The 16,296-nt window shown below is 43.9% G+C and overlaps 1 protein-coding gene across 4 annotated transcripts; it reads right to left on the bottom strand.

The window, feature by feature from the left end:
• Nucleotides 1-4,056: 4,056 nt before the first annotated feature.
• Nucleotides 4,057-15,147, bottom strand: CD7 (CD7 molecule). Of its 4 annotated transcripts, XR_014949362.1 has the most exons (7): nucleotides 14,831-15,147; nucleotides 13,714-14,052; nucleotides 11,907-12,248; nucleotides 9,853-9,959; nucleotides 5,180-8,845; nucleotides 4,979-5,076; nucleotides 4,057-4,899 (listed from the first exon to the last, which is right to left on the bottom strand). XR_014949362.1 is itself a non-coding variant. In XM_085556929.1 (5 exons), the coding sequence occupies exons 1-5, from the start codon at nucleotides 14,901-14,903 to the stop codon at nucleotides 8,735-8,737; spliced, it is 972 nt and encodes a 323-aa protein (XP_085413055.1). In that variant the 5' UTR covers nucleotides 14,904-15,147; the 3' UTR covers nucleotides 4,057-8,734. The 4 variants fall into 4 exon arrangements, 1 of the variants encoding a protein (XP_085413055.1); XR_014949360.1 differs by having other exon boundaries at nucleotides 4,979-8,845; XR_014949361.1 differs by having other exon boundaries at nucleotides 4,057-5,076.
• Nucleotides 15,148-16,296: the final 1,149 nt, after the last annotated feature.

Below are 16,296 nucleotides of genomic sequence, written 5' to 3'. Positions count from 1 at the left end.
CTGGAGCAGGAATTGTTTTGTCTCCCTGCTCTGTGCAGAGTGCTCATCATCCCCTGATATGAAGCCCAGACCTACACATTAAAGCAGCAGAGAATGTGAAAAATAGAAAAGCCAAACCTGAGGCATCATCCAGAATGAGTACAAGACCAGCTCAGGCTACTGAGCGTCCTGGGGACATTGGAACACCCAGCACCTCCTTCCCCAAAACTGCCCCTCCCTCAGAGCAGGGGAACACCTGCACGTGCTGCCTTCTGCAGGCTGTGAACATCTCCCACCCTTTCCAGGATGTCTGACAGTTACAAGAAATTCAACTTGACAGAGTCACAGTGCACCTGCCACAGAGCTGGTGTTTCACACGTTAACCACACCGGGCTGGGTTCTTTTCCTGAGACCAGGCTGCTGCTGGAGGAAGCACTGCTGCTCCATGCCCCCACATCAGCAGGGACTGGCCCAGGATCAGCTCCCTCAAAACCCCAGCTGCTTTCTCTAATCTAGACAGTGTTTTATCTGTATTTCTGTATATCAATATTACTAACCTAGAGCTGTAGAACCTGCAGTTCCCAGAACACACAACACCCAACCAATAATCAATTATTCAATGAACATACAAGAGTCGGCTGATTAAATCTCAATTATAAAGGCAAGCCTTACCCACTCTATTTATTATGACTCTTCTCTCAGAATTGCCTAATTAAGCTATATTTGATTATGGGGTGAAAAACATTTATTTCAGATATTGTTCTCTGTAATTGATGCTTATCTGTAGCCTGCCTGTTAAGCCCTAATAAATAGTACAGAACTCAACAATGACTTTGCACAGCTTTTCTAACACCTCCAACAAGACTAAAACAGCACTTACCTAAAAATCCTGGCAAGTGGCTCAGCTAAACCAACCTCCTCTCTTCTTTCTCCTCTGTTTTACATCATGAGTGCCTTAGGAAACCCCAGCTGCACCTCACTATCTGGCCATCTAAACCGCAGAGAACCTGAAGTGGGGAATTAATTTCCTGCTGGTGTGAAATGGCCTCTATACCCAGCTGTGTACTGTGAGAACATCAGAGTCATTTAAAATGATTATATGTGCAGCTGAGCAGCCTTTATATTTATTTACTAGGGAAAACTTACTCCCAGCAGCAAGGAATCCACAAGCAGCAAAGGACATTTCAGAACTGATAACATGTTGTCCAAGCAGATACAAATACTCTGTGGGTTGGTTCATATGTGACTCAAAGTGAAGAGCATTTCAAGAATATATCAGCATTTTAGGAGGAACCTTGGTATGGACCAGCTGGGCCACCCAAAACTGACAGGGTTCAGTAGCTGCTCGTGTCACATCACATTTCAGGGGAACTGGGGGCAACAGATCAATGCTGCAGAAAAGTAAGATTAACAGGTAACATTTTCTATGTCCAGTTACTGATCTTTTGAGTCTTGGGTTTATGCCTGAAATGCCTAGACCTGCAAGAAATGTCCCTACTTTCCCTATAACCCTTCAAGTGTAACTGCTAAGCATCTCTGAACCTAGCAGGCAGAGAGCTCTGTATGTGTGAGTGTGGATTTTCCCAGCCAGCAAGCAGTTTCCAGTAGCTAAAAGAGCAAATAAATCTCAAATAATAACTTAAGAAAACCCAAAAAACCAAAAACCTAAACAAAACAAACCACCCCCCCCCCCACCCCAAACAACAGAAAAACCCAAAATCAGCAACCAACAACCCTCCAGCACATAATTTTTTTGTTTACTCTGTCTCTTAGGCAGGTTCTTTGTTAATGCCACAGACTGGTGGTGCCTTCTCCCTGTTTTGTCCCTGCCAGACAGAAAATCTTGATTCCAAAAGGTGCTAAACACACCCACACAGCAGCTGAGGCTCAGGCACTGGGCACAGCTCTGAGCTGGAGCTCAGAACATCCCAGGTGCCACTGGATTTATTCAGGAGCTGTGCAGATGCCAAGTTCTGTGGCAGGCAGTGCTGCTACATCGGGAGTTGAGCATTGTTTGCTGCATTTCTGCATGGCCTCCAGCCTGGGATGGCTGAGATAGCCAGGCAAGCTGGAACACGAGCTATCAGGAATTATCAAATTGTGGGCAGAGTCTCTGAGCCCAGAAGAAGTTGGATCTGCAGGAGCCAGGCTGCTGCTGCTGCTGACAGCAAATGTACAGAGGAGAGGTGCACAGGCTGATGGGGAGATGTCCAAATAAAGTGATGCAGTGCTGCAGCTGAGAGGCTCACAGGGGATATCAGTGGCCATAAATATCACACATCAACTCTCCACTGAGCCTGGGGACAGGCCAGACCATAGAGCAGCACCCCCCTTTAGCACTTCTGGACATAAATAACACCCCAGGCCCCTCTGCAGCAGGCAGGCTTCGCTGTCTCCACCACAAAAACCACAACTTTAGTCTTGAGATGTGAGAGCAGCCCAGCTGCAGAAAACACGTTATTAAGGAATGTAATTCTTTTTATTATGGGTATTTCTGCCTCTCTTTTGTTCCACCCAATGGTGCCCCCAGGTCTGAGCATCAGGAATAAGAGGCACTGGAAGAAGTGCCCTTCTCTGCCTCCAGCCAAGCCCACTCAGACAATTTGCAAGCTCACCATGACCACCACGGTGAGATTTACTCACAAAAGCAGCAGGAGGACAACAGCCATCCTTTCAGTGATGGATCCCTCCTGCTTCACCTAATCCTGGGCAAGTCTAAAAGTTGCAAAGCCTCAGTTTGGGCTGTTCATTTGAGATTTTCTGTGAGTTCTAAACCTGCTAGGAATTCTCCTCTATTTCTTCTTTTGCCTAGGACAGAAATCTAATGAGCTATTAATCCATGCTACAACTTTATTTCCAAAACACCCTTGCAAGAAGGACCACATGGCTTTCTGTGTGTGCTCTGTGTGAAAAGACTGTTTTTCATTTTAGCCTTGAAAGTCATTAGGAACCATAATTTCTTTACCTGATTTGTGTACACACAAATGCTTGATTTCTCTTCTGAAATCTTGAACTGTTCAGAGTTGGGGTATTTCAATTAAATGAAGAGTTTTGTGTTCTAAAGATGTTAGAGTTTAGGCACCAACTGCCATCACTTTGAGGAGACCTCCCAGAGAAGCTTTCAGAGTGAGCATTAGAAAATATGAGAGTGAGTGTAACAGAGAAATCCACAATGATATTACAGAGTTTTTAAAATAATCTTATTTCTCAGAAATCACGAGCATTTGTGCAAAATGGCATCTCTGCATTGGGACTTTAAATGTCACTCACCCACAAGCCTGCAGCAAATTTCTTTGAGCAGAGAGAATACAACACAAGTGGAAACCACCCACAGTAAAGTGGCCTTAGTGACTTCTTAGAAGACTTGCCCCAAGCTGTAAGGCAATAATGTGTGTGGAGAGAGAGCCCACAAACCAAATGTCTCTTTTTTTCTGCCCTACCAGAGCAGAGTGATAAATTCCACCATCTGAGGATGAAATGATTATTACCATTGGTAAAGCATCACTTGTACAACGACCCCCAGAATAAGCTTTTACAACTTGTGTGATTCTGCTAAGAGCAGATGGACCAAATGTCTCAGGGTGTCATGAACTGCAGAGAGGGATGAACTTAAAGGCTTTCCTGGAGAGTTATTAATTACTAATTATTGATACTAATTCAGTAAGAAGGAATGAGAGATCATCTTCCACTTGGCATGTGCAGTGTTCAGACATTATTCCCATTACAGGCAGAAAACACAGGAGTGTAGCAGAGCATTTCTAAAATCTCAGCTGAAAATCTCTGGGGCCATGAACTTGTCCTCCACGGAGAGTTTCAGACACATGCCAGTCAGCCAAAAGCAAAATAATGGTTCTTGTGAAGTATTTACACAGAAATTAGCACTATCCAGTGAGTTCTTCCAGCCCTACCAGCAGTTAATTACACAGATTGGAGTCACCTCCCATCAATTGGACAGATAATCTATTTGTACCACACAGATTGTGACAACACTGAAAAATTTTAGTGTTAGGACAAAATGGTTTATTGCCTTTAGTCAGTATTTAGGTTGGTTGCTTTATTTCCATTTCTTAAATGAAAAAATTATGTGAGATTTTTGTAGACAAGGCAGAGTGCTCTGACTATCTGGGAGAGTAATGCATGATGAATAATGTATTGATTTTCTAAAAAGTAAGATAAAACCTGTTGGTACTCCAAATTAAATTGGAAAAATTTCTTGCATGTTTGCATGTTGCACAAAGCCAGTAACCAGTAATTCCTGAAGGAATTGAAATAGTTTTAAAAACCAGGCAAAACAACATAAATACTGTTAAATTTATACAAAAAGCAGTAAAAGAACTCATTAACTAGTGCAGGAGCAAATTAACCAAATATGTCACATTAAAGAAGTAGCACCAAAGAAGCATTTTCAGCACCTCAAAGCTGTGCGGAAACCAAATCTGTGAACCAGAAAAAAACCCCTGCATGTTTTCAAATTGACTGTAGCTGACTGCTAATATAATGCAAGTTGAGGGTTACAAAGCATTCAAAAAGAAACTAAATGCTTTGGAAAACAAGTGCTTACAAAAGCTTGCATACCGTGAGTGTAAATAGGTTTTTTATTAACACAGGGACCTTGAGAAATCAGCAGTCAGTGGTTTGTCCTCAGCAGAGGCAGCAGTGCACAGGACATATTTTGGCCAGATCCTCTGAATTCCATTACAGAATGCCTCCTGCAGGAGTTATTGGATGGAAAAGGAGACAGCAGCAAGAGAGAGGTGGGAGAACCTGGCCCCAGAGCACAAACCCAGCGTGGGATGCAGCCATGGATCATGCAGCTCACAGCTGCGAGGAGCACAGGAACACTGCATTGCAGGAGTCACTGGAGACATCCCAGTGTCCTGCAAAATGTCACAAGAGCAGGACCTGCTTCTCTCCTGTCTCCTGCAAAACATTTTGTGGCTCAGCGTGGCTTTTCAGCCTCGCTGGCACCTGAGTTCAGGCACGTCTCTGTCACACACACCTGAGTCAAGGGGTTAAAATGCTTTTTCCAGCTCATTTTCCCTGAGTCTACCGGCTCCATCAGCACTAACCCACACGTGCTGGCTGATTTCTTCAGCTCTGCAAATAACCAGGAGAATTCTTGATGAGCCTTCCCCTTCCCAGGCACTCAGCCCAGGCCACCCCCTGCAGACCCCTGAGCCATTTCAGCCACTCTTGGTACCCTGCCTGTTGGATTTCTGCTTCTGCCCCGCTGTCCTTGCTCAGCTGCCTTGGCTTGCCCCATCCCTGCTCCCCTGACACTGGAGCTGCAGCCCTGCTTCCCACCTGAGCCTGCTTTGCTCCCAGCTGCAATTCCTGGCTTTTATCCCATGGATGGGGCTGGGGCATCACCAATACCCTGATACTGCTCTCAGTGCTGCAGGTCCCATCCCAGCCTCAGAACTGCACTTCCCACCTCTCCTTGAAAACCATCTCCCTCTCCAGAGGCTGAGACGAGACAGAAAAAGAAGCAAGAGCAACAGAATTAGCCCAGAGCAATTCTGTCTGCAAGTCTGGGGGTGAAAATTTCAGTTTTTCTGGTTTTCAGTTAAGATCTGAGACAACTCTGCATCTTCAGAATGCTCCAGCCCTCTTTATTTAAAATAAAATTTATTTTATTAAATCCCCAGTTATTCCCTAACACTCTGGAGCTAAAGTCCCCCGCAGTTCATTCACCACTGCTTGGGTTAATTGTGGTGCTCATGAAATGGCTCGGTGTGTGTAATTTTTCCTCAGAAAGGTGTTACTTATATTTTAAAAAAATTGTTTGCACCAAACCACCAAAAAAAAAAAAAAAAAAAAAAAACCAACCAACAGAAAAAAAACCCAACCAAACCCACCTCTACCACTGCTCCCTTTCACAGCTTGTTTCTTTTTTTTCACCATTGTGGTCATGTCTGTACAGCAGTGTTTCCACAGAAAGCTGATCTCAAATATCACTTTATTCAATTGTCAACCTCCCTATGCTGCCTCTCAGGGCTTTTGCCCCTTTTTGACTAAACCTGCACCTTGTTCCAAAACTGAAAATGTGATGAAAGGGAATTCAAAATGAACACCTCAGTTCCTAGATTGGTACCTGATTTGTTGGTTCTTCCTCAGCTCTTCACCCACCCATGAGCTGGGCTTTTCCAGGGACAAAGCCAGAATTGGTCCCAGCACCAAGTCTAGCAGAATTCAAGAAAAGTTTGGGCAATGAGAGTGGAATTCACAGGGTCTGAAGGGTTCTTTTCTTCAGTGTTTGGTTTTAAAAAGAAAAACCTCACTTGCAGATTTTGTGATTAAAGTGGAAAACTGTTATTATGCTGCCTAGTGGGATGCTGCTAGAGGTAGCTTATACAGAACTTTCAAAAAGCCTTGAATTACTATTACAAAAAACCAACAAAACACAACAAACCACTAAAAGAAACACTCATTTATTTGCAAGATATATGAAAAAGGTTTTAATATATGTATGAAAATATCGAGGAACTGCACAAAACCCCAACACAGACAATTAATCCAGGTCTGGCCATGTGAAGACAACACCTATTTGCTCACAAGGTGAACCTGCACCATCCACCCCTCACAGTGAGGGGATTTCTCCCTCAGCTCCGGTGCACAGCATTTCATGAGCAATATCTGGAGGGAAAGAAGCTCTCCTGAGGGGCAGGATTGTCTTGGCATGCTGGGATCTTGTCAGAGCTCAGCTCTGGAGAGGAATTACCCTTTGTGCCTGGCTCTGCTCCAGCTATGCACTCATCAAAGACAAACTGACCCTGATCCCTTAAAAAAAATAAACTATTACACCCATAGAGAGAAACTCCAGTCCCAGCCTGTCCTCAGCAGCCAGAGCTTACCCCCATCAGCCCTGCCCTGTACCTAGGCAATTCAGCATTCCTCTGTGGAAGATTGGTGACTTTCCACAGTGGCCCCAACCCTGCAGGACCAAAACACCCCTGGAGGAGGCTGAGCCCTTCCTTGGCCCAGCTCCCCACAGCCAGCTCTTCCAGAAGCTGTCACCAAACCAAATTTAGCCTCTTCTTGCCTGAGGCGAGTTGTGATAAATCTCTTTGATAAGAAGGGGTTTTAGATCATGCCCAGGTTGGAATGCAGGCATTGGCTTTACTTCACCCCGGGTTATTTCACCTTGTGTTGTACAGTGTGGAGTCACTGGGTTGGAGAAACTCATCCAGCACATCACAAACATTTCTGCTGTCCCAGAGTCTTAGGTTGGAAATGGGGGTATCCTATTCCTCTGTCAGTGCTGGGGCAATTATCCTCTGTTCACTGGGCAGTTTGCTTTATCTCCTCCACACCCAACCCTCCCTCCAGGAGATCTCTGCTGTTCATGGCCACTGAGTGTCCCTGCATGGCTGAGAAAATTCCATCATCCATGGGGAGATGCTCTGCCCAGGGGAGGAGCCAAACATTCCTACCTGGATCCAATCTGACCTGGGAACAGCACAGCAGCCTTTGCCCCCTGCATTCCCAGAGGAGCAGCTTCCTTCCCCTGCATTCCCAGAGGAGCAGCTTCCTTCCCCCTGCATTCCCAGAGGAGCAGCTTCCTTCCCCCTGCATTCCCAGAGGAGCAGCTTTCTTCCCCCTGCATTCCCAGAGGAGCAGCTTCCTTCCCCCTGCATTCCCAGAGGAGCAGCTTTCTCCCCCCTGCATTCCCAGAGGAGCAGCTTTCTTCCCCCTGCATTCCCAGAGGAGCAGCTTCCTTCCCCCTGCATTCCCAGAGGAGCAGCTTCCTTCCCCCTGCATCTCCCCCAGCCCTGGAGCTCCAAGGAAAACTCCCCCCTTGTGCAGGATCCTGCTCCAGCAGAAGCACAGCTGGCACTGCAGGAGGGCTGAGCCCCCCTGGGATGGGGCTGAGCCACCTCTCTGACCCACGGGGGGACAGGGCATTTCTGACCCTATCAGTGGTTTGTTTTCTTTTCTGTATAATTGCATTTTTTAAAATTTTCCTCATAAAGATCTGTTATTTCTACTCCCATACCTTTCCCTGAGAGCCTCTTTTAAATTTATAATAATTCAGAGGGAGGGGGTTTGCATTTTCCATTTCAAGGGAGGCTCCTGCCTTCCTTAGCTGACACCTGTCTGTTCAAACCAAGACACCCAGGAAGTCACCAGGACCCAAATTTAGTCCCTTAGCCACATCAAGACCCCCATCAGTCACGTGAGTAGCTCTGACAGAGGCAATAAACTAAAATCTAGACTTGATTTTGTTTTTGTGGGACCATCATGGCCTTGGAGCAGGTGAGCCCACATGGAGCCAGCATTTCACCCTGCCACGTTTCCAAAGTTTCTGCAAAATAGATTTCCCTGCTGTAACTCCTGAGTAGTTTTAGCTGCCTGAGCTCTTGAGCAAGGGTCCACGAGAGAACTGGAATCCACACCTGTGTGGATCCACGACAAATTCTTGATCAGACCCGTGTGGTCTTCCTGAGATTTAGCAATGCTCAGAGCCAGACCTCCCCATCCCAGAAAGGGTTATTTAGCAAAGAAACTAGTCCATATGTTGCATTTAACCCCAAATTGCTGCTTTTTCACACTGAACTGCGTACACTGTCCAGGGTACCTGCATTTTGCTACATTTTCTGTATATTACAAAAAAAAAAAATTAAAAAAAGTAGAAACAGCATTGGAAATGAAGATTTTCTACCCGCTGAAGAAGGTAGGTGATAGCAACTTCAGTTCAGGTGGTTAAAGCAGCTCTGAGAGCTGGCTGTGAGGGAATGGTCCAGCTGGCAGAAGTTCATTCACCTCTGGAACAGGTGTTGCTTCTGACCAGCGTGCTCCGTCTGGAGTTGTAGGACATGTCTTCATACACCACATTGGGCTTTTTCTTCTGGAAATATTTCTTCACCTGCCAAACCAAGAAAACAGCCGTTCAAACCAGACCCTGGAAAGACCCCAAGCAAGGAGTCATTCTCCATCTTAGGAGTCCATCTACATCCTCTGTTGGAAGAAGAAACACACTTTTAAAATTCCTCTCATGATCCAGTGATGTCTTAGAGGACAAGTGGAAATCATCAGCTTATTTATTTAACTTTCTTTTATGAGTCTGATGCAATTTCACAAAAAGTTCCTTCAAGAGTTGGATGTAACTGTAGCTTTGACATAAAAGTAAATGACAATAATAATAAATAAAGCTCATTCTCATTCTTAGACTGTTACTGGTAACACAGGACACGAGGTCCCAGTGGGCTTTGACAGAATTATGTCACACTACTGGTTTTACCAGTGCTGGATCCACATTTGGACGGACAACAGAAGCCTGTGAATCATACACTTCATTTTCAGTAATATTTATGCAGCAGTAGGATTTGTCAGAGACAATTTCTGGGCACTTTCTGCAGTGTATGTATAGAAATAATCCCAGTGAAGGAAAACAATTTGATTTTTTTTTCCTCTGGAAAGAGGCCCATTTTTTTCTCCCAGCACTACTTTCAGACATCAGGCTATTTTATGAGTTTTTCTTGCCCTTATGTCCCCCTCCAAGTTACATCTCTTACAAGCTTGCTATGTACAGCTCCAGTCCCAATTCACAAAAATTTTTTCAAAAGCAAGCAAAGCAGAACAGTGAGGGGCTTTGTTCAGGGATACACACACAACACATGGCTGTGTCAACCACACAGCTCACTCGAGGTTTGTTATCAAAACACAATAAATATCTCATTTACACAGGTTTACAGAAGTGTAAGACGCTGTGTTAGCTGCCAGGAGTTTACAGCTGGAAGATATTAAACAAGGGCAAATAGGAGAGCAAGAGGAAGCCACAATTCCTTAGGTTTATCAGATGTTTGCTTGACTCAGGCACTATTTTAAAATAATATCAGTTTGCCCCAATTTTTCTGCGGTGACTGTACTTACATCCACACGGTACAAGGTGCAGCACACCAGGGCACAGAACAGCAGAGCCACCACTGTGCCAAGGACATACGAATCCCAGGAGCTCTTCTCACATGCCTGCTCCACTTCTGCATTTAAAATAACAGCAGCATTATTATAAATACAAAAAGGCAGAATTTTGTCAGATTAAGCTCTTTTCTGACGCAGAGATGGGGTAACTGAGAGGTGTTTTAAAACTTTCATTCAATTTTCAGTCTCGTGAAGGGTGAGACAATACAAATGTTATAATTCACACCATCACAATCAGAAGCAAACTATTTCCTAATTACAATACACTATAAATATTTCTTAACCTATCATCTTTTACCACACCATCCTATAAATACCTTAAAGCAAATAATCTAAAATTACCCCTCATGGGTCCTACTACAATGCATCATTCATGGTTCTATTTTTCCAAGGTATCCAGTCTTGCTTGCAAGGCCATCCTTGGAAACTTGTTTCTATTTCTATTTCTCTCTCAAATATGTCTGTCCTGTTCCATGGCATTTCTAAGTCAGCATTTCTTATCTCAAGGTTTGCATACATATGCAGACTATGTGAATCTTCTGTCAGGTTTTGAGAATTTTCTACAAATCTATTTCCTACAGAATTTTATTTTTATTCTGAAAAAAGTAATTTTACAGTTTAAGAAAAACTTCGGATATGGGCAGCTACAGAGACATATTTGTCATTCCATTGGTATTCTCACTGGCATTCCCTGTGCTCTTCCAGAGGATGGGGGTGGCTGCAGGTGGCTCAGCAAGGAGCATTGCACAAAGGCAGCTTCCACACACTCCTTTTGGGAGCAGAAAATATTTCCTGCAGTGTTGCTGCAACCCTGAGGGCTCTGAATTATCCAAGAGCCAGGCTGGTGAGAGATCCAGACAGAAGCAGGAGGATGCTGTGGTGTGAAATGCACTGAGAAGAATAATGCTGGTGGAAAGGCTTTCAACTCTCTGAAACCTCAATTAATCCATATAGGAATAACACACTAATTAATAATCTAACACAATTAATTAATAATCACACCCTTGCTTTGTTGGGCTACTGCCATTTCCCCCACCTCACTTTACTGAGTTGCTGTCCCAGCTGTGGGTGGTGGCACAGAACAGGACCACAGGTGCTTTTTTCAGACTGCAGGAAAATCCTTTGCAACTCTCAGGCCTTTGTAAAATTTATTTTACAGAGCCCAGTGCACAGGGTTAAATCCACCAGTAAGACCAAAATCAAGCACTCTTTTGCTGGCTCTGATTTCAGCTTAGCAAATGGGTACAGCACAATCCTGCAGGAAAGTGAAAAACTCATCTGTGGAGCACAGAAAAGTAAAAATTCATCTTTGGAGCACAGAAAAATGAAACCCCCTATTTGGAACACAGTAAAATCAAACCCTCTATTTGGAGAACAGAAAAATGCAACTCCCTCTTTGGAACACAGAAAAATGAAACTCCCTCTTTGGAGCACAGAAAAGTAAAAACTCATCTTTGGAGCACAGAAAAATGCAACTCCCTCTTTGGAACACAGTAAAATCAAACCCCCTCTTTGCAGCACACGCTCACAGGGTGCTCATTGTGTAACAAGGGTATGTGAGAGCATCTCTGCTGTGGTCTGTGGTGCTTGAAGCAAATCCCTGAGGATTTTTGTGCTCCCCACTGTGATCTACTTAGCACAAGACTTGCCAGAGGGAATGGTTTCTAAAACCCGTTTATGTCATGCTAAGGTTAAAGAATTGGTGCTGAAAGTACTTATCCATATCCTAAAAGTGACAGTGAAGTGTTTGTTACCTTGTTTTGACTTTTTTTTTTTTCCTTTTTCTAAGCTGCAGGATCATGGCAAGGTCTGAATTCCCCTCTGGTTATACAAGTCAGGTGGAAACACAAAATCTGTTTCTGTGTCTGAGCTCAACAGGGCACAAAGGAGCCTGAGCTCACTCTCCAAACTCTCCTGGGTTTGCCTGTCCTGACTAAAGTTCCTAAAGCTTTCTGTCCACAACACAACGACAGAGATTTATGATTAAACAAGCAAAAGGGTGGTACCTTTAACCAGCACCATGGTGCCACTGGCTGAGAGCAGAGGGGAACCCTTCACATCCTGGGCACAGTTGTAGATATCAGTGTCCTGCTCCTGGAGCTTGTGCAGAGTTACCACAGCTCTGTTTCCTTCCCTTGAATACCCCAAGCGACTCCCAAAGGCAGGAGAAACCTCTGACACGTTGAGCTTTGACACAGACAGAACTGTGCCAGGCTGCACGTGAGTCCTGAGCAAGTAGAACTTCTCATCTTCAGGTGAGCTTTTCAACACGCAGGTGATGTTGACAGACTGGCCTTGCACGGGGTTGGCATGGAGTGGTGATTGCTCCACAATTCTTCTGGATCTAGCTAAAAGCAGAGAGATTAGTGGTTATCACATGCTTAACACAGTGCGTTTTAACTAGGGAGCAAGGGACCAGAGCAGACAGAACATAGAAATGCTGATAAAATGAATTTTTAAACATGCTTTACACAGGTTTTGAGAAGAAGGATATGTTTTAGTACACCCTGTCACATCTTCCTGCCTCAGGGTCTGAAAGTAGGACTGACCAACAGGTTTAGCTGCTTGCAAAGGGTCTGCATCGACCTAAAAATTATAAATACTGACCTCCTCTAAGGGAATCAACATGTCCTGGAGTCATGCATCATTGCCTGCTTTCTCAAGCGAGTTGAAGCCTGGATCAAATCACACAGTGTGTGTCCCATCAATGTTCAAATGGTCTGTGAGAATGGAGTGGTCATTAATGACTCACTCTCCATCTGGGAATACAATCCACTGAGTTCCTCTAAGGATAGGACTTGCTCCTTTTAACATTATCATGGATGTGGATAAGGGAGTGAAGACAGGATTTATCAGGTTTGTAAAGGGAAAATTATAAGCATTTGAGAAGAGGATCAGAATCAAACAGCGCTATAAAGCAACTTAATATAATAATGTGGAGAGACAATACACAATAAACAAGATGTGAGAAAACACAGCAAAGAAGTTTGAAAGGAGAAGCCCAAGGGAGGAGATGGTAATCCTCCATAAATATAAATTACTGTTGCTGATCAGCAGTCAATTCAATTTCACATGCCTCAGGGACGGGAAAGGAAGAAAATCCTGTAAGCTTTGGGAAAGATGTCTCAGGTTAGAAGGTCTCATTGGAAGGACAAGTACATGGAGGAATAAACTGCCAAAGAGTAGTGTGGACTCAACTCTTTTCTAATGAAAATTTAAAAAAAAATCAAGACAGAAAAATTATTTCCCCAACCATAACCACCTGCCAAAAGAAGCACTTCTGCCCATTCAGCAACTCCTCACTAACAAGAGAAAAAACCCTTTACTCATTCATGCCCAACTTGCAGACTGTGCCTAACACCAGCTTCCCAATTACTACCAATTTGTCATTTAAGACAAATTAGTAACAGAAAAAGAGATTTGCAAAAACAACTGCTACCAAAAAAACCCTCTTTGCTCTGCTAGATGTTTAAAAAGGTTGGACAAGTTGTTTTGGAAAGAGCTGTGGGACCTCTCTGTTTCTAAACAGCTGCAGCAAAACCTGTGACTCATGTGAAAATCTGTAGCTGGAATGAGTGAGTCACAAATGAATCTTGTAGGATGGTTTGGGGTTTTTTTTGGTGCCATACTACCTCATGTATTTTATTCATTCTTTCAGGGAGCCAACCCACACATTCCTTCAAATCTGTACCTGAGCAGACACAGAAAAGGTCCTGTCAGACTCACCCTCCCATTGTGCCTTCTTCCAATCTTTGATTTGAAATACAGACCTGTATTTACTAACCAATGAGATAAAAGGTGGAATTGCAATACCTTTGGCCACTACTATGGTTGTCTTCCTATGTATCTCTTTGTGATGGCCACTGATATTTAAAATATCGGAGCATACGTAGATTTCAGAATCAGATTCCTGGAACCTGTGCAGGGTTATCCTGAGAGTCTGCCCTTCCTTTGAAGACTCAAGACGATTAGCAAAGACAGGATTGACAGATGGAGATTCCTCCTTGGGAAAATATGCCACATCAATATTCTGTCTGATAAGTCTCAAGTACATCCCCACTTGATATTGTGAACCACTCATTGGGCAAATTATGTTGATGGAGTCTCCTTCCCGAGCACTGATAACATCTGTGGACTGTTCATTTCCTCCACCTAAAAATAAGAAATGCAATTGAAAATATAATATCAGGGCTCCTCTTGGTCTGAACATATCAAAGAAGGTTTCAAAACCAACTCCTCCAACAACAGAACTGCTCTGTAAGACTGGACCTCAGTCTGCCCATGCTGGACATGTCATTTCTTGGCTGCTCTGGCACCTGCAGTGCCCTTCATGCCCAGTGACCTGAGCAGCTCAGCACCTTCCCAAGCTTCAAAGGCCTTGACAAAAAAGTGGCTGCTGTCACTGACACAGAAAATGTAGTTCTCTCTTTAGATTCCCAGGAAAATCCTATTAGTTCTCAAAATACAAACTTCACTAAGAGTATCCTGTTAATGGGTTCCAGATATAAGTCAGGAATTTAGAAGTGAGGAAAAGAGGCAGAAAAGGGAAGAAAATACACTTGTCTTTTTAAAGGGGCATTTAATAACAGCAGGGAACTGGATAATACAGATTCTCAGATTCAATAGAGGAAGAGGGCTGCAGAGGGTTCAAGTCCAATCTATTTAAGAAACAAAGACATACAAATGTAGAATGAAACCCTTGGAGTTCTCAATGATCCCAGTAACCAAAAAAAAACGAAGGGGGAGTATTTGTGCAATGAATAGTGAGGAACAGAGAGATCAAATGGGAACTACCTGAAAGAAGCTACATCAGAGGCAAGGCAAGAAAAATTAAATAGAGAGCACTGCATGGCTAAGACAAAAAGCTTAGAAAAGTTTGGAAAAAATAAAATAAAAGATAGAAATGTAAGAGCATCGATGCTGTACATACCGTCCTGGGCAGGGAAGCATGGGAGAAGCAGGAGAAGAAGGGATGCATTTGGGAGACAAAACATCCACAGCATTTTCAAAGGTCTTTTTAGTTGCTCCCTCAGTCTGACCAATGAGTTAAAGTCTGAACACTGCTGCCTACCAGTTACTTGAGCTGCCTACTGAAAGAAGTCAGCAGAGTTTTGCTTTTGTGTGAAAATGATTGTGATGGAGGAGGCAAAACCTTTTCTCTGGGAGGGGCACCTTGTGTTTCTTCACACTTAAACCACCTTTGTTTTCTCACTGCTGAGCATCCCCCAGCCACCAGGGTAGCAGTAGAAAGTTGTCAATGGGGAGCACCTACCTCTCCTCTGAAGACAACTGAGAAAAGGGAGGTTCAAATTTGCTCTTCACAGTGCCAAAATCAGGCAGTTTTCTCCCAGTTGTGGCTTCCCTGGAAATGCAGAGGCTTGGTACCATCAGTTCAGTTTGTCAGGACTCCCACAGGCTTAGACTGATGGCTGCAGCTGCAAAAGTCTTGGCTTTGTAAGGAGAAAGGAGATGAGGGATGCTCCATTACTTCAGGAAAACCCTCAATTATTGTACAAGCCCTGCAGACACACCAGCAGATCTGATCTGTATTTTGGCAATAATTGTGAATAATTGCCAAGCAGAGGGAGCTGGAGTTCCTTCAGCAAACACCAGCACTCACACCTGGGGCAGACCTGACCCACAAACCAGCCCACCTCACATCACCAGCAGCAGAAAGTGGATTTGACAGGAAATCTGTAGAAGCCTAACAATGTCTTTTGATCTTGTTGATGTTTTGAGGAAACATCATTATCTGAAACTTTCAGGCTTTTTCATCTCCCTTAACTTCTTTGCAAAGCCAAGACAATAAACAGTTCCAATCTTTACAGGACAATAAAGCCTTTTTCACCATAGCAAAGTGCTCTCTCAAAGTGAGAATTAAACCTTCAACCCAGAAAGCGAATTCTATTCTTAACAAGTAGAAAGAGCAACAATTTCTAAGAGATTGGCTCGAAGACAGGAGCACTTAAAGAAGAAAGTGTGAGCACCACACACGTTGTTTGTGACCAAGGAAGCCTTTGTGCCTCTTCCCTTCCCTTCCCTTCCCTTCCCTTCCCTTCCCTTCTCCCAGTGCTTGTGCAGTTTTTCCATCTAGTTCATCTCCCCTTTCAGAGCCCTGACCAGAGAGGAGAAAGTCCCTTGGATGCCAGAGGAAAAGCAGGAAACGGGATCCTCCCTTCTTTAAAATGTAACTAAATGTAATTAGTGCCTAATTACCTGTAATTGTATTTTTACTTTCACTTTTAGAGTGCAGGTCAGCATTGTCACTGAACATTGACACCAGGAAGCCCGTGCTGATGTGTGGTACAGTGCAGTAGGGCAAACATGGAAAAAGCCAATCACACTCCCAAAAATTTCCCAGGAACCTGCTTAGAAGTACCTGGGCAGTCCCCTGGT

Source organism: Lonchura striata, chromosome 18 (genome assembly GCF_050655825.1).
Source record: "Lonchura striata isolate lonStrDom1 chromosome 18, ASM5065582v1, whole genome shotgun sequence".
In the NCBI taxonomy this organism is placed as follows: domain Eukaryota; kingdom Metazoa; phylum Chordata; class Aves; order Passeriformes; family Estrildidae; genus Lonchura; species Lonchura striata.
The sequence above is the reverse complement of the archived record's forward strand: the minus strand, read 5'-3'. Positions and strand labels throughout refer to the sequence as shown.

Coding starts and splice junctions, on each gene's coding strand:
- CD7 (XM_085556929.1), bottom strand. CDS start 14,903: ATGCTGTGGATGTTTTGTCTCCCAAATGCATCCCTTCTTCTCCTGCTT. Junction 14,053..14,830: donor ATGCTTCCCTGCCCAGGACG/GTATGTACAGCA, acceptor TCTTATTTTTAG/GTGGAGGAAATGAACAGTCC. Junction 9,960..11,906: donor CACCATGGTGCTGGTTAAAG/GTACCACCCTTT, acceptor TTTTAAATGCAG/AAGTGGAGCAGGCATGTGAG.